Source organism: Hemiscyllium ocellatum, chromosome 10, assembly GCF_020745735.1.
Source record: "Hemiscyllium ocellatum isolate sHemOce1 chromosome 10, sHemOce1.pat.X.cur, whole genome shotgun sequence".
NCBI lineage: Eukaryota > Metazoa > Chordata > Chondrichthyes > Orectolobiformes > Hemiscylliidae > Hemiscyllium > Hemiscyllium ocellatum.
In genome coordinates, this window is record NC_083410.1 from 5,507,528 (window position 1) to 5,531,819 (window position 24,292).

A 24,292-nucleotide genomic window follows, 5' to 3' on the forward strand; every position below is an offset into this window, starting at 1 on the left:
CTAGCTGGAACACCAAGTTTTGAATTCTGAGTTGAAAGGGTAGATTCTCATCTTTGCTTTGAAATCTTTCTAACTTCATCCCTCCCTTTTCTTTGTAACCCATTCCGTCCCTCTGAAATCTCTGCACTCCTTCAGTTTGGACATTTGCCCAGCCCTCGGTTGAATGGAACCTGAGCCTTTGACCTTGAGGGATCACCCTCAGTAAATTCTTCTCCCCCTCCCTTCAAACACAACTCTTTGACTTAAATTTTAGTCTTGGGCCTTGCAAATCAGTGTCAGATTACGTTTGGTGAAGATTTTTGGGATATTCCTCTGATGTTGGAGGTGCTGAGTAAAGGCAAGTTGTTGATAATCGACCAAGTCTAACGCTGCTGTTCAGCTCCGGCACATCACAAGGCTGTGTAACCTTCTTCAAACTCTCTTCTTTCCGATAGATGGAAATACCGAGACAACGTACAGGAATGGACATACGGTACCCATCACACTCGAACCAACCGCAGAAAGCACGACAGACTCTAGCCCGCCACCACAAGACCCCCCAGGTAATTCTTTATTCAACTGATGCGATGGTAAATTACTCAGGTCCAACCAAACTGAACCTGGACATGCTTTTGCGTCGTGACTGTATCTCACCGCCCGCGTGAGCACATCCTAGACCCATCCACCATTAATTTCTTCACTTCAGAGAGGATTACACTGAAAGGCTGGGATCCTGAGGATTGAGATGAGGAACATTTACTTCACTCGGGGCTGGTGAATCTTCGGAAGCCTTTAGCCCAGAGAGATTTACAAGGATGCTGCCAGGGTTGGAGGGTTTGGATTATAGGCAGTGGCTGAATAGGCTGGGGCTGTTTTCCCTGGAGCGTTGGAGGCTGAGGGTTGACCTTGTAGAGGTTTGTAAAATCATGAGGGGCATGGATAGGGTAAATAGACAAGGTATTTTTCCTGGGGTTGGAGAGTCCAGAACTAGATAGCACAGGTTTACGGTGAGAGGGTGGTGCGTGTATGGAATGACCTGCCAGAGGAAGTGGTGAAGGCTGGGACAATTACAACATTTAAAAGGCATCTGGCTGGGTATATGAATAGGAAGGGTTTGGAGGGATATAGATCAAATGCTGGCAAATGGAACTAGAGTAATTTAGGACATGTGGTCGGCATGGACAAATTGGACCGAAGAGTCTATTTTTGTGCTGTATATCTCTGCGATTGTATGGAGGCTCAGTCACAGAACAGGTTAGAGACTGAGATCAATAGATTTCTAGTTATTAAGGGTGTGTAGGGATGCAGAGACAGGGCAGGAAAAACAATGAGAAAGAAGTTCTACCGTGATCTCATTGACTGAGGGGCTAATTCGCATGCTGTTATACCTGGGAGAGTTGAGCAGGGTGTTCAGTGTTGCTGATTTAATAGATTAGACAAGGACAAGCTGGTTATAATGGCAGGAAGATCAACAACAAAGGAGCACCATTTTAAGACAATTAGCAAAAGGACTAGTGAGGCAAAGATAATTGGAATTCCTTTTACGCAATAGGTTTGTAACTGTGAATAACTGGTGGAAGCACATGTACATGACTGGAACATTAACCTGAGAATTGGAAGGTGGCCGAGTACTACTGACTCTGGATGAATAATCCTGAGATTCTAATGCTCTGGGGGCTGGGTCCACAACAACAAATAGCTGCTAATTAAATTCAATTAAAATAATCAAGAATTGAAAGATAACCCCGTCTTAGTGGTCACCAAGCTGATTCACTGTCAGTAAATGTTGTTAAAGATATGTCTGGCTCATTGAAGTCATTCAGGGAAGGAAGTCTGCCACGTTTATCCAGTCTGGCCTCTACGTGACTCCAGACACACAACAATATGCCCAGCAAGCCATTCAATTCAAAGGCAATTAGGGACAAACAACAAATACTGGCCTGCCATTGAGACCCACGTCACATGAAAGAATAAACCGAAATACTTGAAAGAGTATTTGTAGGATCATGGAGTGGGGTGGGGGGCGGAGTGGGGTCACGGTGGATAGCTCACTGGACTAATTGACCTCCTTCTGTAACACGTTGTTCTGTAAATCAGCGAGAGTTTTGGAGTCAGATGGTATGTCAGGTCAGGGCTGTAAAAGGTCAGAACTCACATGACACCAGGTTATAGTCCAACAGGGTTATTTGAAATCACAAGCTTTCGGAGCACTGCTCCTTTTGCCTTCACCTGACGAAAGAGCAGCGCTCTGAAACCTTGTGATTTCAAATAAACCTGTTGGACTATAACCTAATGTCGTGTGAGTTCTGACCTTGTACACCCCAGTCCAACACTGGCACCTTCACATCAGTGCAATAGCAGGACATTTGTGAATGACAGTGTGCTGATCATGTTACTGGGTGAGTACTTCAATCCCTAGAATACAATTCCAGAAAGGATGAATTGAAATTGCACAATCAATATTGGAAAAAATGAATCTGCTAATGTCAGACTGATATCAGTGGATGTGACAATGGAACAGTTGGAAGTTATAAACTCTCCCACCTCCTTCAGGGAAGGAAGGCTGCTATCCCATGGTGTGATCTCAGCTTACACCAATTCGACTCACTTTTCTACTTACCGAAGTAGCCTTTGTCCAGCAGACAATAAAACATTAAAGTTCCAACCTTGCCAGTATTCCACTCAGGAGGATGAGCAAGTTATCGTTCTGCTCAAGCTTGGTCTCTGTTGACCATTGAGTGATGCCCAAGGGAGGTCTCTCTGTCTGTCGTTAGGTATTCCCCCTAATGCTGGATGTGGTAAACCATGGATAACTCACCTCTCTGCAGACTCTTTTACAATTCATCCATGGGATCTCAGCAGCACTGACTAAGCCACCGTTTATTGCCTGTTGCTCAGGGTCTGGAGTCACATGTAGACCTGACCAGGTAAGGATGGCAAATTTCCTTCCCTGAAGGACATTAGTGAACAAGATGGGTTTCTACACCAATTCAGGGTCAGAAGTCACACAACCTCAGATTGTAGTCCCAACAGGTCTATGTGAAATCACAAGCTTTCTGAGCGCGACTCCTCCGTCCCGTAAAGGAGCAATGAACCAAAAGCTTGTGATTTCAAATAAACCTGCTGGACTATAACCTGGCATTATCTGACTTCTGACTTTGTTCATGCCAGTCAAACTCGGTCCCTGCACATCCTCTCTACACCAATTAACACCAGGCCTTTAGGCCTGTTCCATCTTCCAGATTTTATTGAATTCAAATTTCACCATCTGCCGTGCAGGGTAGGATTTGAATCCGTATCCACGGAGCTTTATCTTGAGGTCTGGATTACCATTGGAGGTTCACTGGAGGAAGATTACCACTCCAGTGACATTGCCATAGTGCCATCACCTCGTCATCTATTGCTGTCAGACTGAAGCCTCTTGAACAGTGGTGGCAGTCATGGTTGGAGGGAGGGTCACTGTGGGGAGAAGGGAAACAGTCTCTCAATGCCTTTTGAACAAAACTGGATAGAGTGTTCATCTCCCTCAGTCTCTGAGATGAGGCATGACAAGGCATAGTTCAACATGAGGCAGAGCGTAAACTATACAAGGCCATAAGGTGCTTGATATTATATCCTCATGGATGTAACTCTTTATATTTAAACATAATCACCGTATCCACGTGCCTCGCTTGTGGAATCTGTGGGCGTATATTGGTGTTTGATCAGTTGTTTCATATGTGGACCATGGATGAGAAGATTTCTGGAGCGCAGGACAGAAGCTGTCTAGAACAGCTGGCTGTGTTCCATAGAGGATCCACATTCGTGCTTCTTGTATACATTCTGTTGACCTTCATAGAATCACACAGCTCGGAAATAGACCCTTCGGTCCAACCAGTCCATGCTGACCATAATCCCAAACTAAACTACACTCACCTGCCTGCATCTGATCCATATCCCTCTAAACCTTTCCTATTCATGAACTTACCCAAATATCTTTTTAAATGTTGTAACTGTGCCTGCATTCACCACTTCCTCTGGAAGTTTATTCTTCACATGACCCACTCTCTGTGAAAAAAGTTGTCCCGCATGTTCTTTTTAAATCTTTCTCCTCTCACCTTAAAAATATGCCTGCTTGTTTTGAACTCCTGCATCCTAGGGAAAACACCTTTGCTGGTCACTTTATCTATGGTCCTCATGATGTTATAACCCTCTATAATGTCACCGTCAACCTCTTACATTCCAGTGAAAAAAGACCCAAGATTAGAGTAGTGCTGGAAAAGCACAGCAGGTCAGGCAGCATCTGAGGAGCAGGAAAATCAATGTTTCAGACAAAAGCCCTGATGAAGCTCAGATGCTGCCTGACCTGCTGTGTTTTTCCAGCACTATAATCTTGACTCTAATCTCCAGCAACTGCAGTACCACTTTTGCCTTGAAAAAAGACCCACCCTATTCATAGATAGTAACTTGCTAAGCTACATTCTGCCTAACTTCTAGACTCTGAGGTGATGAGAAATAGCTGTGCTTGAGATTAGATTACTTACAGTGTGGAAACAGGCCCTCGGCCCAACAAGTCCACACCGACCCGCCGAAGCGCAACCCACCCATACCCCTACATTTACCCCTTTACCTAATACTACGGGCAATTGAGCATGGCCAATTCACCTGGCCTGCACATCTTTGTGACTGTGGGAGGAAACCGGAGCACCCGGAAGAAACCCACGTAGGCACGGGGAGAATGTGCAAACTCCACACAGTCAGTCGCCTGAGGCTGGAATTGAATCCGGGTCTCTGGCGCTGTGAGGCAGCAGTGTTAACCGCTGTGCATCGTGCCGCCCACAAGGCGCCTGCATGGATGCCATGCAGATCCCACCAGTGATTAAAAGAAGAGGCACATTATTGTTCGATGTGACTTTGTTTCTGTATATAAGGAGCTAGTACCACCCGTTGTCTTGTGACTCGTTTTATGATTAGTCAGCAAAATATCATCACTCACACTCCGAGTTACTGGCAACCCTTGTTGTCAAATCGTGATTATCATGTTGGATCTGGAATGATCCAAGAAACAGCCTACACGTGAAATTAGAACATTCCAGATTTGTTCCCTGGTGGTTGAACTATGATCAACTCTTCTCAGTCGACAAACCACTTTATTTTTAGTTTGTGTGAGATGAATGATTCAGCTTCAGAATTCGATTGCCAAGCTTTCCAAAACTATCACAGCTGGCACAAAACTCACCTCTTCACGTCCTTGAACTGATAATTGAAAGCTGAGGACAGGATCCTCTGTGGCATCAGGTCCACATTCAACCGAGCGTGGCATCAGGGAGCCCTCGTCAAACTGGAATCAATGGGTATCAGGGGCAAACTCTCTGCTGGTTGGAGTCATACTTGGCACACAGGAAGATGGTTGTGGTTGTTGGAGGTCAGTCATCTCAGCTCCAGGACACCTCTGCAGGAGTTCCTCAGGGTAGTGTCCTAGGCCCAACCATCTTCAGCTGCTTCATCAGTGACCTTCCCTCCATCCTAAGTTCTGAATTGGGGATGTTTGCCGATGATTGTGCAATGTTCAGCCCCATTCGCACTTCCTCAGCAAGCAGGAAGACAGGCGGGCCTCAGTGTGGCCTGAATGATGGTACCCTTTGCTTGTCTACCCATCACTGCCACAATTTGTGGGCAGCTGTGGTCACATGAGGTGGGCTGCCCATCATAAATATGCACCTGATGCAAAGTTAGGTCTCATCCTGACACTGCCCTGATTTGAACAGAAAACAGGAGAGGATTTCCCCTAATATATAGCCTGGTAGCTTCAAACCTGTGGGCTTGGAGGATTACGGGTAGGTGTTGAGGTGTCTCTGAGTCCGTGGGAGCTTTTCCCTCACTTCACATCTCCCTCACATCCTCACCAGGTTCCTTTCACCTCCAGAGTTTAGATCAGAGTGGTGCTGGAATAGCACAGCAGGTCAGGCAGCATCCGAGAAGCAGGAAAATCGACGTTTTGAGCAAAAGCCCTTCATCAGAAATACCTCTCACCTCCATTCCTGCGTTCCCCCCACAACAACCACTGGGATCTCACACATTCCTAACTATGTGCTGTCCTTTATTGGTCAGAGTATTGAGTACAGGAGTTGGGAGGTCAGGTTAGGCCACGTTTGGAATATTGTGTGCAATTCTGGTCTCCCTCCTATTGGAAGGATGTTGTAAAACTTGAAAGGGTTCAGAAAATATTTACAGGGATATTGCCAGGATAGGAGGATTTGAGCTATAGGGAGAGGCTGAATAGGCTGGGGTTGTTTTCCCTGGAGCATCGAAAGCTGAGGGTTGACCTTAAAGAGATTTATAAAATCTTGAGGGGCGTGAATAGGGTGAATAGACAAGGCCGTTTCCCTGGGGTGGGGGAATCCAGGACTAGAGGGCATAGGTTGAGGGTGAGAGGGGCAGAATATAAAAGGGACCTCAGGGGTGACTTTTTCACACAGAGGGTGGTGCATAAATGGAATGAGCAGCCAGAGCAAATGGTGGAGGCTGGTACAGTTACAACATTGAAAAAGCATCTGAATGTGTACATGAATAGGAAGGGTTTAGAGGGATATGGGCCAAGTGCTGGCAAATGGGGCTAGATTAACGTAGGATATCTGGTCGGCATGGACAAGTTGGACCGAAATGACTCTTTCCTTTCTGTACATCTCTATCACTCTAGTACTCTACCTTGGTCCATCATACAAAGCCACTGTCTTGGCTTTTTATCATGGACTAACGTTTGGCCAGAGCTTCCGCCTGGCCCTGCCAGTGCAGAGACCAACAGCTCCATGAGGCTGTACGGTGTGCTGCACCTGGACACACACACACACTCACACACTCCCCCTCATGCAGTGGCGTTGCATCCTGGGGGTTACCATTGACCAGAATGTAAACTGGACCAGCCATATCAGTTCTGAGTCTACAATAACAGATCGTGGTCTGGGAATTATATTGTAGGTATCCCGTCTCTTGACTCCTTGAAGCCTGTCCACCATCTACAAGGCACAAGTCAGGAGTGTGATGGAATACTCCCCACTTGTCTGGATGGGTGCGACTCCAACAACACTCAAGAATTTGTCTGTTCACCCAATACACCACCTTCAACCTTTACTTCCTCGACCAATGGCACACAGTGGCAGCATTGTGTACCATCTACAAGGTGCAATACAGCAACCTGGCTAAGGCTCTTTCAATAGTGCCTTCCAAACCCATGACCACTTCCACCTATAAGGACAAGGGCAGCAGATGCATGGGAATACCGTCACTTGCAAGTTCCCCTCCAAGCCACTGCCCATTCTGATTCGGAAATGTATCGCTGTTCCTTCAATGTCATTGAGTGAGAATCCTGGAACTGTCTCTGTAACAGCCTGCTTTAGGTTGGAACTACAAGACCAGAGTCCAGAGCTTCACTCCATGGTTCCTAAGCAAATAAAATGAATAAAATATCTTTATGTCCTGAATATTGACTGAAAATAAGACAGGTCCATGGGGCTTCATATGGATGTCCATGTGAAAAATGGAAAAACTAAATTTGTATTTCAGCATCAGGAGAGACAGTGGTCTAGAGGGATTAAAGTGCATCTGAACAAATTAATGCATTTATTGAGATGGGGGGATGAACTGTGTTGGTCTGATGGCTTTTCTGATCCTGGACAGTTATTTCCTGCTATTTGTGAAAGACTTGGTGCTAAGAATGGTCATGAGGAGCAAGGTTGCTTTTCTCCAGCACCTTCACTGTAGCTCTGACTGTATTATAATAGGCAACAGTCAGAGGGTGGTATTGGATTATTGCAACTTCTGTCTTTCAAGGGAAATGATTACAACTTTCACTATGAGCAACTGTGCTCTGGATGTGACTAGTGCCTCCTCCAGGGCACACAGGTTATAGCTTTGCTCTTTCTTGCCTTGTTCTCTCTGTTTCAACTGCTCTCTTATCCTGTAGAAACACCAGAAGTCCAACCTTCTCAGGAAGCCCAGCCATCACCATTGCCTGCGCCCCAGCTCATGGAGTCCACACTCATCCTCGCTGCTGCTACTGCTGAAGAAGCCGATGGTGTTAAGTCAAGCCCCCAGCCTGTGTCAAAGTACCCTCCTGTGCCCCCGAAGCCCATCTTCTGGAGCCAGAATGTGGAGCGTAAGTTGCATGCTGATGTTGCTGACGATGTGTTGCTGTATGCTGAGAATCCTGGACAATTGTGTCAATTTTCAAAGGAGAGAATGAGAGAGAGGGAAACCGCCTAGTCTAACTTCTAACCATTAAGCTAATACAGTGTAGCCATTTGTTGTTCCTCTTCATTATGTGCAGGTCTACTATAATCACTGAGCAAATTGGATCCTCACTCAAAGCATCTTCAGCATGAGATTTCTTTGAGTTAGAGGACAGCTGCAAATTCTTTCCTTAAGCTCTTCTGTCCTGATAGACAATGACCTTTAAGAAGCCCATTTCGGAGATCTTTCTCTGCAATTCTCAAACATAACTGGAAACTGCCTCCTGTTATAAATTATCCAATTGATATATTGGGGGAAAAGCTCATCAGCTAAAAGAGCGACTTGCCTGATTCGTGTCACTGGATTCAATATCCACTCCTGCCATTCTCTAGCGCCTAGTGCATGCATTGTGGGAACTCACTGAGGCTACATTGACAACACATTGCTCCCCTTTGAACTCTGTCACCTAGAAGGGTGACAGTACCAATCACGCATGAATACAACCTCCTCTGACTTTCCTTCAAAGTCCTAGAGTCACCCTAACCCAGGCAAAGAATGGTCCAGCATTGATGGAGGCCATTCAGTCCATCACTCTTGTGCTGGTAATCCAATTAGTCTGCATTCATCTGTTCTGACCTCTCAGTGTTTTTTTTAATCCAAGTATCTATCCGTCTCCCTTTGCAAAGTTACTATTGAATTGGCTTCCACCACACTTTTGGACCAGGCATTCCAGATCACAACGTTATCACATGCCTTAATTGTCACCACCTCATAATCCCTGTCCTACACTCCTGTCGGAGCATCTTCATTACACAGACAGCTGCTCCTCAGTGTCACCTTCTCAAGGGCAACTATGGATAGGTAATAAACAACATCATTGACAGCCATATTCCAAAGAAAAATGTTTAACTCTTTTAACAAAGTGTCTACATGAATGACAACTAATCCCGATTATGCACGAAGGTTGAACTTGTTTTTAAAAAAAGGCAAGGCCTGTATTACAGAGAATGAATAATATTCTCCTCAGTAAACCTGCCTCAGCTTCTGCTTTTGATAGATGTGATTAAAGCATTTAAATTAGCACAAAACCATCTTTGCTTTACCATGTTTTGAGTTTGTTTGGTTTTGGCTGATTGTACAATCTATTTCATAGACTAGCAGAAGGCGGCCAGTTGGCCCTTCAGGTGTGCTCCATCATTCATTAAGACCTAGAATCCTCAGCTCTACTTTTCTGCCTTTTCCCCTGTAACCCTTGCTTAAAAATCTCTGTCTCAGCTCTAACTTAACAACCCAGCCTCGACAACCCTCTGCGATAAAGAATTCCACAGAGGACTAGTCTCTGAGAGGAAAGGTTCCTCCTTTTCGCTGTCTAAACTTGGTGACTCCTTACTCTGAAATGATGACCTCTGGTCCTAGACACTCCTACACAGGGAAGTGACCTTTCTGCATCTATCTCTTGAGCCCCCGCTAAAAATCTTGTACATTTAGTAAGTTCTGCTCTGATTCTCCTACATTCCAATGAGTGTATGCTCAGTCTACATCAGCTCTTCTCATAAGGCATTCCCTCCAGACGAACAGAGTGAGCACTCTCCAATGGCAATTCGATAAGGGAACCAAATTGTTCACAGTATTCTTGCTGCTGTCTGAGAAGTGCTTTGTATCGTTTTAACAAATCTCCCTATTTTCATACTCTATTCCCTTTGAAATAAAAGCCAACATTCCATTTGCCCTCTGCTAAACTTGGAGATGCTAGTGTTCTTTGATTAATTCACAAAGGCTCCCAAACCCCTCGGTGCTGCAACTTGTCCCATTTAAATCATTTATTCAGCTCTTCTATTCTTCCGACTCAGTGGCATCACCTCCCACTTTCCAACACTGGTCCCTTTGCTGACACTTAAAGTTGCCTTTCTATTTCCTTCAGCGTTTCTGTCCAGGTTACTCTGCCCCCTCCATTGTTTTTGGATCCCAGCTAAAAGCTTAGTTTTTGAAGCTTGGAGAGTTGGTGTTATCCAAAACCAACAAGCCCCAAGGGGAATCCACCAGCACAAAGACAGGCTGCCATTCCATAGCTTCTTTAAATATTTTACCTGAGTCTTAGAAACTTCTCGATGATTCCTTACTGTGCCCCCCATCCCTTCCTCTAACACCTTCAGCCCGCTCACTTTCTTCAGTTCAGCCTGTGTTCTAAGCAACATAGAATCCCCACAGTACAGGCAGAGACCATTCAGTCCATTGAGTCTGCACCAGCCCACCGAAGGGCACTTACAAACATGTGAAGTACACCTTCACTTTTACAGAGTGACAATTACAATAGGTTGGTTTGTCCTGTGTTTGATCTGGTGAGCTCCTTTGCAAGTTAGCCCTGGAAACACAGGCAAACCTCTCATCTGCACAACGAGCCTGCCGTTATCTTGGATAAGTCTGAGTTCTCTCAATCCTGCTCCTTGCTCCCCATCAGTCTGCAGCATTGAAATGGAATATGTGTCAGGCAGCTTGGTTGTTGCATGTCCGACACTGGGCTTCAGGGATGGTCAATACAGGGGAACACCAGAGGCAGAGCAAGAAGGTGCAGTAGGTCGCTGGAAGCAACTAAACAAATTCCCGTCTGCAAATGGGATCAAGGGTGATGGGAAAATGCACCAAAATAATATTGCAGGCAGGTAGTTTCGCTGGGCCGAAGGTCACTTTCTATTTAAAACTGTTACAATGTTATACGTTGATTGAGAGAAATATAGAACGATCTTTACTCGGCATCTATCCCATGCTAAACTCTGGAAGTACTTGGCTGAGAAATGGACTTTCATTTTTACCCTGTGCTGCTGGAAGTGTTTTCACTACTCCAGTGTGTTAAATTTTAAGACTGCATCACATGAATTAAGAAAGAGCTTGTATGTTTCACAACAGCAGGATCTCCCCTAGATTTACACACGCAACCATACATATTTTATCAAACCTGGACACGGACCCTGGTAATGTGGAGTAAAGGCGCTCAAAGCTTATATTTCTATTACAAAATTCCCATGGGTCCCCTTAAGGTAAGTATTTTTTTCTGCATAAGTGTAATTGCAAAATTAAACATATTTATTTATTGTTGTGTTTATAACTGGACTGCCTCTCCCTCCTTGGACTATAATTCTCTTTTATTCTCCACTCTCTAACTGACCAGAGAATCTCACATAGCAACCCTTACACTTTGCAAGTTGTCCATGTGAGATATGAACAGGGAGGAGAGGGTGGCCATTCAGCCCCTCCAACCTGCTTCAATAAGATCATGCCTGATATGACTGTAACCTCATTTCAGTCTATGGAGAAAGTGAGGACTGTAGATGCTGATGAAGGGCTTTTGCCCGAAACATTGATTTTTCCTGCTTATCGGATGCTGGTCTTTTCCAGCAGCCCACTCTCAACTTGTTCCAGCCAATCCCTGATACCTTAGAATCCTCCTTGTTTACCAGTAATCTATCCAATTCTGCCTTAATAATATTCTCGCAATCTGCTTCACCTCTTTTTGAGAAAGAGAATCCCAAAGACTGACAACCCTTTGAGAGGAACAGGTTTGGCCTCATCTGTTTTAAATGAGCAATCCCTGATTTTTAAACAATGACCCTTCGTTTTATATTCACCCACAAGGGGAAACAGCCCGTCTACATCTTCCCAGTCAAAACCCCTCAGGATCTCAGATCTTTCAATCAAGTTGCCTCTTGAAATTCCAATGGATTCTTTCTCAGAATTTTCTTAAAACAGAAGTTCACTTTATGTAGAATTGATACTGGGCATAATTAAAATTCCTAATAGAATGACCGATAACTCAATTGTTCCCTTTTCCATTAATGTAAAATTATGAATGATTACGTCATAACAGGATGTAATGCCCCCTATTAATGATTCCCTTCAGTAGCAATTGCAGTTGGCTGGTCTTTTTTCCAATAAGAAGGAGCATGCACACAGACTCCAAAACCATGTCAACATTTTCCAAATTTGTGGAGTATCTGTCACCATTCAACAGAGGCTCTGGGTGATAGCTGCTTTATGGAAAACTTGAAGTAAACATTTTATAAACAAGGACATGATCTGTCACCCATCCATCTGATATCGCACCACCCACCAACCACTACGTTTTGGACCAATTTAATTTCTGTCTTTCTGTCTGTCTCTGCACTTCACCCAAAGCCTGTTCAAACTCAAAATGACATCCATCGCAGAGAAGCTCTTCACTGACGAGATATCTCAGCCCTCGCTTATCCCAACTCCAATTCTGGTCGGGCAATTAACTGGTCAGCCTTTCTCTATTTTTGGTGAGGCCCCTGAGTATTTTTGCTGCCACCTGCAATCCCCCCCACCCACCCAAGCCCTCGATTGAGAACCCCAGGAGTAGAGAAACACATCAGGCGATTTTCATAGGGTAGACCCCCACAGAGGATGGTGAGATAAATGGCTAAATAATCTGTTTCTCCTGACATTCAATCAGAAACAAATAATGGCAGCGACGTTGGGGGAAAGCGTCTCTGCACCTTGGACTTTTCACACTGAGTCTCAGTTAAAGACTTATTGAGGATACTAGCAGTTTAACATTCCTTGTCCCTGTGAAAGCCTGTAGATGTATTCTGACTCTGAAACAAGATTGCTAGCCTCTCAGTCAGAACACAGTGACTCACCCAAGGGCTTGTACACCCGCTGCATTCTCTACCTGATGAGAGAAAGGTTCAGGGCCAATGTATAAATGGTTTTGCATCCATTCATCCATGTGTTTACTGGAATTGGTTAGGACACCGTTTTGCAGAATGTTTAACTTGTTCGTTTGTTTGTCTACTCTAACTTCCAGAGAACACTTGCAGTTTGACAGTACTCTCCAATATGTTGCCTTCACCTCAATTGCCAGTACTACTTCATCCAGAGTTGGACGCTGATCAAGCCCAAGACCCGTCACACTTCCCAGGCACGGGGGACATGCACAGGAATTCTGGTAAACATTCCGACTTTCCTACACAACCTCAGTCTCTGCAACAGAGTCAAAGCATCTCCTTTGGGCTTCCAGCCATGGTACACCCAGTGCTGGAGCCTGGAGACCACAACGACAAGGGAAAGGCCGGGACTGGAAAATCCGAGGTAGCTGCTGACCAAAAGATCGGTCAGACTGAGCCATCCCAACAGCAGAAGGGAGCTTCCCCCACTCTGCCTGACAAGCCTGACGTTACCAGTGGAGAAATAAATGTGTCCAAGCAGCAGGCAGAGAAAGACCTGACAGCATCTGAAGAAACCGAGAAAGGGTAAGTCCACAAAACCTTCTTGTCAGAGCCGTAGAGTTTCCATGGCGTACTCCTAGATGGAAAAGCGCAGCAGGTCAGGCAGCATCCAAGGAACAGGAGATTCGACGTTTCTTCAGGAATTGCGTCGAATCTCCTGCTCCTTGGATGCTACCTGACCTGCTGCGCTCTTCCAGCAACACATTTTCAGCTCTGATCTCCAGCATCTGCAGACCTCACTTTCTCCTCGTACTCCTAATGGAGCAGGTTGTCAGATGTGGGATGGGATACAGAGGAGATTCACCAGGAGGTTACCTGGGATGGAACGTTTCAGCGATGAAGAGAGATTGGTTAAGCTCAGGTTGTTTTCTTTCGAGCAGCAAAGATTGAGGAGGGGGGACCTAATAGAGATGTACGACATTATAAAGGGCATGGAGAGCATGTAGAGAAAACAGCAGTTCCTCTTGGTTGAAGGGCCATTAACAAGGGAATATGATATTAAGGTGAAGGGCAGAAGGTTTAGTGGGGATTTGGGGAAATGTCTTTTCACCAGAGGTGAGTGAGTGTCTGGAATGCACTGCCCCAGAGGAGAGTTGAGGTGGGAAACCTCATAACCTTTAAAAAGTAATTCACGGATGAACATTGAAAAGTCATAACGTTCAAAACTGTGGGCCAAGTGTTCGAACATCGGAGATTGTGAGTAGATTTTTGCCAGTGGAGACGCGATGGGCCAAAGGGCCTCTTCCGAACATGATGATTCTCTGAAGCCGGATTTAGAGAATGTTACAGCAGATGGTCGACAGACCGCAGTTGTTCAGAGCTCCAGTGGGAGGTGCAGTTGGTGACACATTTGGGGAGTAATTTCAGCTTCACAATTTGCAATGGTGGAATTTGAGCTCATGACCTGAAGGGAAGTAAATAATCACTAGCCAGCTTCACTCTCACTTTCATAGCCTCAGGAAATCCTGAAGCACTGGGATGTCTAACAAAGTATTTCCTGAAGTCCAGCCCCTGTTGTAATGTCAGACATTGAGATAGCTTATGTGTACACGAGACGCTCCCACAAACAATAATGTAGTGATTGGAATCAGGGACAGATGGATCTCATTGATTGTGAGATCCCTAATTGGTGGTAACCCGGGCCAATAGGGGAGCCCTGGCTGATGGATATAAACAGGAGATTCAGAGTCTCTTCATTCTCGGGCCTGGCTCTGAGCTGGCTGGTCAGAGCCCATGTACTGCACATATGTAAATAAATGATGTGGAGCAGCCAGTGTTGGACTGGGGTGGACAAGATCAGAAGTCACATGACACCAAGTTATAGTCCAACAGGTTTATTTGAAATCACAAGCTTTCGGTGACTTCACCTGACGAAGGGGCAGGGCTCTGAAAGCTTGTGATTTCACATAAACCTGGTGTCATTTGATTTTTGACCTGAAACTAATGCTGCTGAGCCTCACTGGAGGGGCATGGCGGGGGAGGGGGTGGTGGGCACTAGGGGTTGGACTACGATTTAAGGTCCCATTGGAATGATGGCACGTCTGGCAATGCAGCACTCTATAGTTACCCGAGGAATGACCATCACCATGACACGCACAAGTCCCTGAAGGCCACCCTCAATGATGCCACAGCAGATCCCACAGAGATTTGCCGAGGTGATTAGCTTTGCCCCTGCTGCATTCTCCAGTCACCACAACCTTTTGAGTGGCTACATCTGAAACTCAACTTGACCAGCCATGCTCATTTTGTGTTCCTTATGCTCCCATGGGAAGTGGGTATCACGTCAAGCCCAGCTTTTGCTACCCAACCCATTATAGTCATAGCGACTAGGGCAGGTCAGAGGCTGGATATATTTCAATGACGGAACTCATCTCCTCAAATCTTGTCCACCATCGGCAAGGGACAAATCAGGATGGTGATGGAACACTCCCCACTTTCCTGAATAGGTGCAGCTCCAACAACACTGAAGAAACCTGACTTGGAGATGCTGGTGTTGGACTGGGGTGTTAAAAGTTAAAAATCACCCACAACACCAGGTTATAGTCCAACAGGTTTAATTGGAAGCACTAGCTTTTGGAGCACTGCTCCTTTATCAGGTGGTTGATGATGAAGGAGCATCGCTCCGAAAGCTAGTGCTTCCAATTAAACCTGTTGGACTACAACCTGGTGTTGTGTGATTTTTAACTTAAGAAACTTGACATCATCCAGGACAAAGTGGCCTATTGATTGGCGCCAAATCCACAATCATCCACTCCCTCCACCACTGACACTCAGTAGCAGCAGTGTGTACTATCTATAAGATGAACTGCAGACATTCACCAAGGTTCCTTAGAGAGCACCTGCCAAACCCAGAACTCTACACACCGGGAGTGAAAAACCCAAAGCCGGTCCATTGTCTGAGATGCAGTGGGTAATAGTGCCGAGACTTGGTAATATTTCTGGGTAAACTATTGATGTTTGAAAATGTAATCTTCCCTGATTCCTCAGTGATGTAGAAATGTACATGAGGTCCAATAAATGTTGAAAAGGGTTTTGCAGTTTCGAATAAAAGATGTTGATACAGGTGAAAGAACTAATAAATTGGAAACAGCACCCCCTTCAGGACATTCTCATAGCTGTCAGTAACAAGAAAATCAAAATGAAATGTTGCTTCTTTGGAAGTGCATACAGTGACTGGAATCTGAGGGGGCAGAGGCAGCCTTGCTTCCATTGGAAACACTGTATCCCACGTGACTGTGTTTGATTGCCAGAGCAGGGTTCCCAGGAACTGGCTTTAACCTCAAATGAGTAACATTGGACCTCAGGCTTTTCCCATTTCAGTTCTACTGCACACTAACAGACTCACAGAATCAAGGAGGGGTCTGCTGTCTCTCCCTCTGAGGGGCCATGCTTGGAGGCACAGTTAGAATAAAGGGTAGGATAAACACACACAGAACTGCACCCTGCTCTGAGAATAGGAATAAGATAATAATTGCCTGAAGGACTCTTGTAGATATTTCAAAGGCAGTACCACAAAGTAAGCAGTGATAGGAGCCCAGCTTCCCTGGGTGAAGAGCTGATAATCCCCTGATTGAATCTGTCTGTTATAAATCTTCCAAAAGTTAGGGGGTGTCAGTCCTTGCCTGTGGGTGCTCTGTAGTCCCACAGTTCAACCATCCATGTGCAATAGTTCAAGAAGGCAGTTCACCACCATTTTCCCAATGGCAGCTAGGGACAGGCAATGAATGCTGGCCCAGCCAGTGACACCCACAGCCCACTAAAAAAAAATGAATGAAAAAATATTAAACCGATGCATTTGCAAAAGCTTGCGTTTGATCTGAGGTCTAAAGTCTGTGGATGAGGTGCCAAACAAATGGGCTGAGGAGGAGATCTAGAAGGAGGGGTTCTGCTAATCGGAACTGGGCTGGTTGATGGGTCGGGGGAGGTGGCCAGACTTTGTCCAAAAGAAGTTGATTTTGAGCAGAAAATGTAAGGGAGGTCTGTTGAAGAAAGCTTCCCAAGTGCTGAGGTGCAGTGCGTTGATGGAGAGGAAGGATGGGGGAGTCGAGGAGCTAAAGGAGCCCTGTAGACTCTGAAGTGGGGGCCGTCTGACGATATTGGATGCCCTCTGTCAGAATTTGGTGCAGTCTTTAGTGGCTGTTCCCTGTTCTCTGTCACCAGACATTTCTCTGGAGGATGACCGGTTGTGTGTGGAGACTGTGAGTCTTGTAACATAGGACAGGATGTTTCTGTTCTGTGAGCATTACAGCAATAACCTTGATCAGAAGCAAACTTCTAATCGTGAGCTTTAATGAAATCGCAAGTTCAAATCACATTCTGTTTCTCAAATAGAATACAGCTCTGTATTTTTCAATGTGCTGGAGAAATGTACCCTGCAGCGATTCTCCAGCACTTCTGCTTTTATTTCAGATCTACAGCACCTGCGCTATTTTCCTTTTGTCTTGCTGTATTTTTCAAGATCCTGAATTTATATTTTTTAAATACATTCAATGAATATTTATTCCCTGTTGTGTGTTTCTATGAAATGGTTGAGCAGGAGTGGCCCAGGGCGACTGTGAGTTAAGCCACCAGCTGCAGCCCTTATTATCTCAGCCAGGGGTCTCCCAAAGCTTACACTACATTTTGGGACCTTCATACTAGTCACATTTCTTTCCTTATCCGTCCCTCCTTATGTACGAGGGAAAAAAAAATTCGGAAGGTAGTGCCTTAACCCTAACTTGTAATAAAAGAAGTAATTGAATACATTTTAAATTGAAAAATATATTGCAGAGCTGTTGAGAAAGAGTGAATGGGCTAGTTAGAAAACTCTTCCAAAAGAGATGCAGAGGGCTGAATGGCCTCCTAATGGGCTGAGAGTCCACATAACGGCAGGGAAACCATGCTGTGGCCCGATGACCACCAGGATGTTATCCCTCAGCCTTGTCTCTCCACCTCCTGGCTGCTTGTGAGGAGGGGAGGGTGTTTGATCCCAATGTGGAGGAAGGCCAGGAGTGGATGGTGAATCCCCAGAGGCTGCAGGGTGGCTGACCACACTGTGAACCAGATCTGAGCCCAGGATGCACCGCACAGAGACACTGAAACATTTCAATAGCTTCGGGGCTAAAGGGATCAAAGGGTATGGGGAGAGAGAACAGGAACAGGGAACTGAGTTGAGCGATCAGTCATGATCGTATTAAATGGTGAAGCAGGCATGAAGGGTTGAATGGTCTTATCCTGCCCCTTTCAGTGGTGCTTTTGCTCACTAGGCCAAATCCACAGCCTGTGCAGAGGGGCGTCAGGTTCCAGGGAAAATTGGGACAATCCTTAGTGAAGGGGGTCCATCAATAAGCATCAGGCATCACATTAGAAAAGAGGTTTATACCTGGGAGGTGGCTTAATTTGGCCCAGTTTAGAATTCAGTGCGTTTTTTTTAAGGCCTCTTGTCTCGCTCAAACTCTGTTCGAATAAACATAATGCCAGAGGGTCCATCACATAAGCTCCCACCATGTCACTGGCCCTGTCTCCCATCCAGCCAAAGAAACACCGTATTCTCTGGACGCCAGTACCTTCAGAACTTTCTCCAGATGTTAGGAAGACCAGAAGGCAGGATCAAGAGGAGGCCATTCAGCCCCTCAAGCCTGCTGCACCATTTCTGGATATGGCTGATCACCTCTTTCAATGCTACCCTAATATCCCTTGGTGGTGATAGTATTTTTTACTTTCATTCACAATGACTGGGCCAGCACTTATTACTCTTCCTAGCTGCCCAGAGGCTAGTTAAGAGTCAAACACATTGCTGTGGGATTGGAGTCACATGTAGGTTTAGGGTTAGGCCAGACCAGGTAAAGGTGGCAGTTCCCTTCACTAAACGGCGTTAGTGAACCTGATGGGCTTTTCTGACGACGCATTCACAGTCATAATTGGACTCTTAATTCCAGATTTTTATTCAATGCCAATTCCACCATCTGCTGTGGCAGGAATCAGACCAGATCACCAAAACATTCCCTGGGTCTCTGGATCGACAGTCCAGCAATAATATGGCATGGTCGCTCAGTGGTTAGCACTGCTGCCTCACAGCGCCAGGGACCTGGGTTTAATACCACCCTTGGGCAACTGCCTGCGTGTAGTTTGCACATTCTCCCAGTGTCTCCCCGGGAGCTCCGGTTTCTTCCCCTTATCTAAAGATGTACAGCTTAGGTGAATTGGTCATGGGAAATTGCCATAGTATTCGGGGACATGTAGGTTAGGTGCACTAGTGGGGTAAATGTAGAGTAATTGGGGGTAGGGGAATGGGTCTGAGTGGGTTGCTCTCCAGAGGGTCGGTGTGGACTTGTTGGGCTGAATGGCCTGTTTCCCCACTGTAGGGTTTGTATGATTCAATACAATTAGGCCATTGCCTCCAATGTGCAAAATCTCTGTCTTGAACATGCCCCTTATCTTGAGACTATGTGCCCTGATTGGAGGGAGCCAGGGAAAGCACCCTCCTGCATCCACCACACTAAGGCCATTAAGAATCCTGTAAGGGTTTTGTTGAGGTAGTATCTGGTTCTCCTAAGCTCCAGAGAATGTGGGCCCAGCTTCCTCAACCTCTCCTCACAGAACAGTTCCATGATCCCAGGATTTAATCTGGCAAACCTCTGCTGCTCTCTCTCTTTAAGGAAAGTTGAGAGTGAGGACATAATGAATATGTACATATTTACTGATTAGATACAGAACTGCACACTGCTCCAGGTACTGAATCACTGAGGCTTGATGTAATTGATACAAGGTTCCTTTCCCCCTGTATTTGCGCCCTTTGACAATACATGCTAACATCTCCTCAACCTCCTGAATTGCATGTTGAACCTCCAAGGCGAGATTTCAATGACTTATGGAGAAGGACATGTAGGTTCTTTGGATTTGCAACACTCTCCAGTCTCTCACCATTTAAGACAAACTCTGCCTTCCATTCCTCCTACAATGACTCCTACCTGACAATGACCCCGATTACCTTCCATAGTCTTGCCCACTCACTTAGCCTGTCTAAACCCTTTAAAAGTCTCTTTACATTGTTCTTACAAATCACATGTCTTGTGCCATACACAAACTTGGAAATATTGCACCTTCCCTCCACCCGCCCACAACCAAGCATTGATGCAGACTGCGAACAGCTGGGTGGACTGAAGATTGAACTCCAGTTCTTGGAGGTTCCAAGGTGTGTGTCTGAGCGGTGGGATTGACATTCTGAGTGAGGTCAGTGTTAAGTGCTTTGTTGCACACAGGAACATGATGTCCGCGCTGGGTGCCTTGTCTCATGTTAACCACATCTCCCACGCTCTCTTTCCAGCAGTGGCTGTGATGACGTTGACCGGAGTGAGACAGCTGCCATCCCTCTCACCAAGAAGAGCCACGTCCAGCTAGACAGCTCCTCCCCGGTCATTGTCATTCCCAGCGTAGCCTATCGGGAATCTCCGGGGAGCGACTCTGATTCCGACAACTCGCTGCAAGACAAGAACGAATCTGATGAGTCAGATGAAGACGATGAATGTTTAAACAGTAAGAACTTTGATCATCAGGCTCTCGATAACACCTCGTGCTGTGTAGTAACCATAGGAACAGGATGTGGTCATCCAGTTCCTTCTGCCTGCCCCATCTTTCAGTTAGATCATGGTCAATCTGTCTCCTTGCTGCATTTCCTTGTCTTTCAACCCAATCCATTAACATCTTCACCCAACAAATACCCGTTGATCTTTGATGGTGATAAGGGTTGTTAGGTTAGCTCGGTTGGCTGGATTGTAATATACCAACAGAGTGACTTCAATTCCTACATTGGCTGAGGTAACCACGAAGGTCTTTCCTTCTCAACTTCTCCCCTTGTCTGAGACATGGTGACCCACAGGTTAAACCACCCCCAGATATCTCTCTCTCTCCCTTTCTCAGTAGTGAGAGAGCAGTTTTATGGCCTGGTAAGAGACAAAAAAAAACTGCAGATGCTGAAATCCAAAGTAGACAGGCAGGAGGCTGGAAGAACACAGCAAGCCAGGTCAGGCAAGTTGACCTTTCAGATGTAACCCTTCTTTAAAGCCAGTCCTGAAGAAAGGTTACACCCGAAACATCGAATTCTCCAGCTCCTGATGCTGCTGGGTTTGCTGTGTTCTTCCAACCTCCTGCCTGTCTACTATGGTCTATAAGACGATGGTCAGTTTACCATTTCCTGAAGAAGGGCTTATGCCCGAAACGTCGAATCTCCTGTTCCTTGGATGCTGCCTGACCTGCTGTGCTTTTCCAGCAACACATTTTCAGCTCTGAATCTCCAGCATTTGCAGTCCTCACTTTCTCCTTGAATTTACCATTTACCTAATGGTGATATTTTCAAATGATTGCCAACCTCAAGGTTTTTTTTTTAGGGGCCTGGCAGATGAGGAGGAGCGACAGTTTCATATTTCTGTAGGTCTTTGGGATGAAGCCATGTTTCCTGATCCTAAGTGACCCACCCTGTAAAGACCCCCTCAGGATTTGACACATTGAGCTTCCTTTTAATCTCCCAAACCTCAGTGGGTACATGTCTGACTGGCCATCCTCCGTTAGACAACTCACTCATTCCAGGTAATAGTCTGATCATTAACATCCTTCCATATGTAAGGTGACCAATACTATACGCATTACTCCAGATGGAGGCGTCATTGGCTGGGCCAGTATTTATTGGCCATCACTAATTGCCCAGAGGGCAATTAAGAATCAGCAGTACTGCTATAGGTCAGACCAAATAAAGGTGGTAGCTCTTCTTCCATGAAGGACAGCATGGTGGTTCAGTGGTTAACCCTGCTGCCTCTCAGTACCAGGCACCTGGGTATAAGTTTACCCTCGGGTGACTGTCTGTGTGGAGTTTAAGCATTCTGCCCATGTTTGCGTGGGGTTCCTCTGGGTGCTCCAGTTTCCTTCCAAAGTCCAAAGATGTGTACATTGGGGTGAATTGGCCATGCTAAATCACCCATAGTGTCTAGGGATGTGCAGGCAAGATGGGTTAGCCATGGGAACTTCAGGGTTATAGGGTAGGGATGTGGGTCTGGGTAAGTAGCTCATTGGAGGGTTGATGTGAACCCGATGGGCCGAATGGCGTCTTGCCACACTGTAGGGATTCTATGAGCCAAATGGGTTTTTATGACAATTGACCATTTGCCTGGGAGTCTGGATTACTCAGGTCCAGTGACATTACCACTCCACTAGCTTATCAAAAACCTCATGGGAATATAGGCATATTACATCTGCTGGCTTCCCTTCTCTATTCTGCTGGTTACTTCCTCAAATAAACGTTAATGAATTTATCAACCAAGAATTCCATTTTGTAACAAAAACAGAAATTGTTGGAAATTCACAGCAGATCTGGCAGCATCTGAGGAGAGCAATCAGAGTAATTTCAGCTGAACAGGACCCAAAACATTAACTCAGATTTCTGTCTGCAGATGCTGCCAAACCTGCTGCTTTTTTCCCAGCACTTTCGGTTTTTGTTTCTGATTTCCAGCATTTGCCCATCCTCCCTGTATCTGCGTGAGTTTTCCTCCAGGTGCTACGGTTTCCTCTCACAGTCCAAGGATATGCAGGTTGAGTGAATTGGCCATGCTAAATTACCCCTAGTGCCCAGGTGGATTAGTCACAGGAAATACAGGTTTACAGTGATAGGGTAGGGTGGGTGGGATGCTTTTCAGAGGGGCATTGTGGACTTGATGGGCTGAATGGCCTGCTTCCACGCTGTAGAGATTCTAAGTTGCTACGGTCCGCAGTTCATTCTCTCTGTCCAATGCGATGCCCTAACTCGATCTTTAACACCGATATGCTAGCTTTCACTATTGAGGTCTCTCTGACCAAGATGGAACTGTGTGAAATGATTGGTAGACATACAAGAGGAAGATATTCAACTCCCTCGAGAATCTGTTCCGCCATTTAATCATGATGGACTGTATCTATGCTGCACTCCCTTGGAGGTAACTATATCCTTTGACCTTGCCCTAATGAACTCAAGTTGACCCCCAGGGAGACAGTGAGTTCTAGAAATTTCCGTTCCTCTTTGTATGCAGAAGGGCTTCCTAACTTTGACCCTGAATGGCCAAGCTGGATGAGTCTGTCCCTGGGACCCTTTGCCATGTGTAGTCTGCAATCTCTGCATATACCATGTGGAACCCCTCACCTCCCGTAAATGAAACGTCGTGGTTGATGTGCAGTGAGTGCTGTTTGGCCTGAGCTCTCCCTCTCACAGGGCCCGCTGCTCACTAACCCTACATTTGTGATGCCCACCAGGTGCTCTCGCCAATAAGATACGACGGAGAGACACGCTCGCCATTAAACTCCGGAACCGCCCAACTAAGCAGGAGCTGGAAGAGAAGAACATCCTGCCCCGTAAATCCGATGAGGAGCGGATGGAACTGCGACAGCAAATTGGGACCAAACTCATTCGGTAAGCAACAACCACACAGTTTCCTAGCTCACTGACGTTACTTCCAATTTCTCAAATTAAGTCTCCCCCTGGTGAGTTACAGAATTCAGTTCAGTAAATGTCCAACAGGTTTTATAAAAAGCCACCTGGTTCGCTATCATGCATCAGGAATCAGGAAGTCATTCCTGATGAAGGGCTTTTGCCCGAAACGTCAATTCTCCTGCTCCTTGGATGCTGCCTGACCTGCTGTGCTTTTCCAGTACTCTGGGCACTGCATCAGGAATCAGTCAGGCATTCCAGTCTACTCCTACTGGAATAGTCACATTGCTTAACTCTGAGAGGTGTAGGGTAATGCATTTAGGAAGGACATAATGAAAGGGAATATACTGAGAGGGGGAGATGCAGTGAGAGATTGTGGTGTGAAGGTGCGCAGACTCTTATAGGTAGCAGGGCAGGTAGGTCAGGTTATAAAGAAAGTGTATAGAATGCTCTCTGTCATTGACAGAGGGATAGAATATAAAATTAGGGCTATAATGATGAAGGCTATAATAATGAAGACACAACTGGTGTATTATGTGCGGATCTGGTCACCACATTACAGGAAGGATGGAATTCCTCCAGAAAGTGTCCGAGAGAGGGAAGATTTACTAGAATGTTGCCAGGGCTGGAAAATTGTAGCTACGAGGATGGATTGCAGTGGTTTTCTTTGGAACGGAGAAGGTTGAAGGGGTGACATGATAGAGATATATAAAATACTGGAAAGTGAGGACTACAGATGCCAGAGCTCAGAGTCAAAAGGTGTGGTGCTAGAAAAGCACAGCCAAGGAGCAGGAGTGTCAACGTTTCGAGCATAAGCTCTTCATTAGGAATGAGAGGGAGGTCCAAGGAGGCTGAGAGATAAATGGGAGGGGGTGAAGTTGGGGGGAATGTAGCTGGGAAGGTGATGGTAGATGAAGGTGGGGGTAATGGTGAT

General features: G+C 45.8%; 1 protein-coding gene across 2 annotated transcripts in view; it reads left to right on the forward strand.

The window, feature by feature from the left end:
• The window catches only part of phactr2 (phosphatase and actin regulator 2), a 138,909-nt gene that overhangs the window by 88,328 nt on the left and 26,289 nt on the right, over window positions 1-24,292 (forward strand). The window contains exons 4-8 of one of the 2 annotated variants that reach the window (XM_060831208.1): window positions 435-542; window positions 7,922-8,113; window positions 13,010-13,454; window positions 20,239-20,444; window positions 23,184-23,340. In XM_060831208.1, the coding sequence (XP_060687191.1) occupies window positions 435-542; window positions 7,922-8,113; window positions 13,010-13,454; window positions 20,239-20,444; window positions 23,184-23,340 (1,108 nt within the window). Of the gene's footprint in view, window positions 1-434; window positions 543-7,921; window positions 8,114-13,009; window positions 13,455-20,235; window positions 20,445-23,183; window positions 23,341-24,292 lie in introns of both variants that reach the window. The other variant, XM_060831207.1, reaches the window with a different exon arrangement.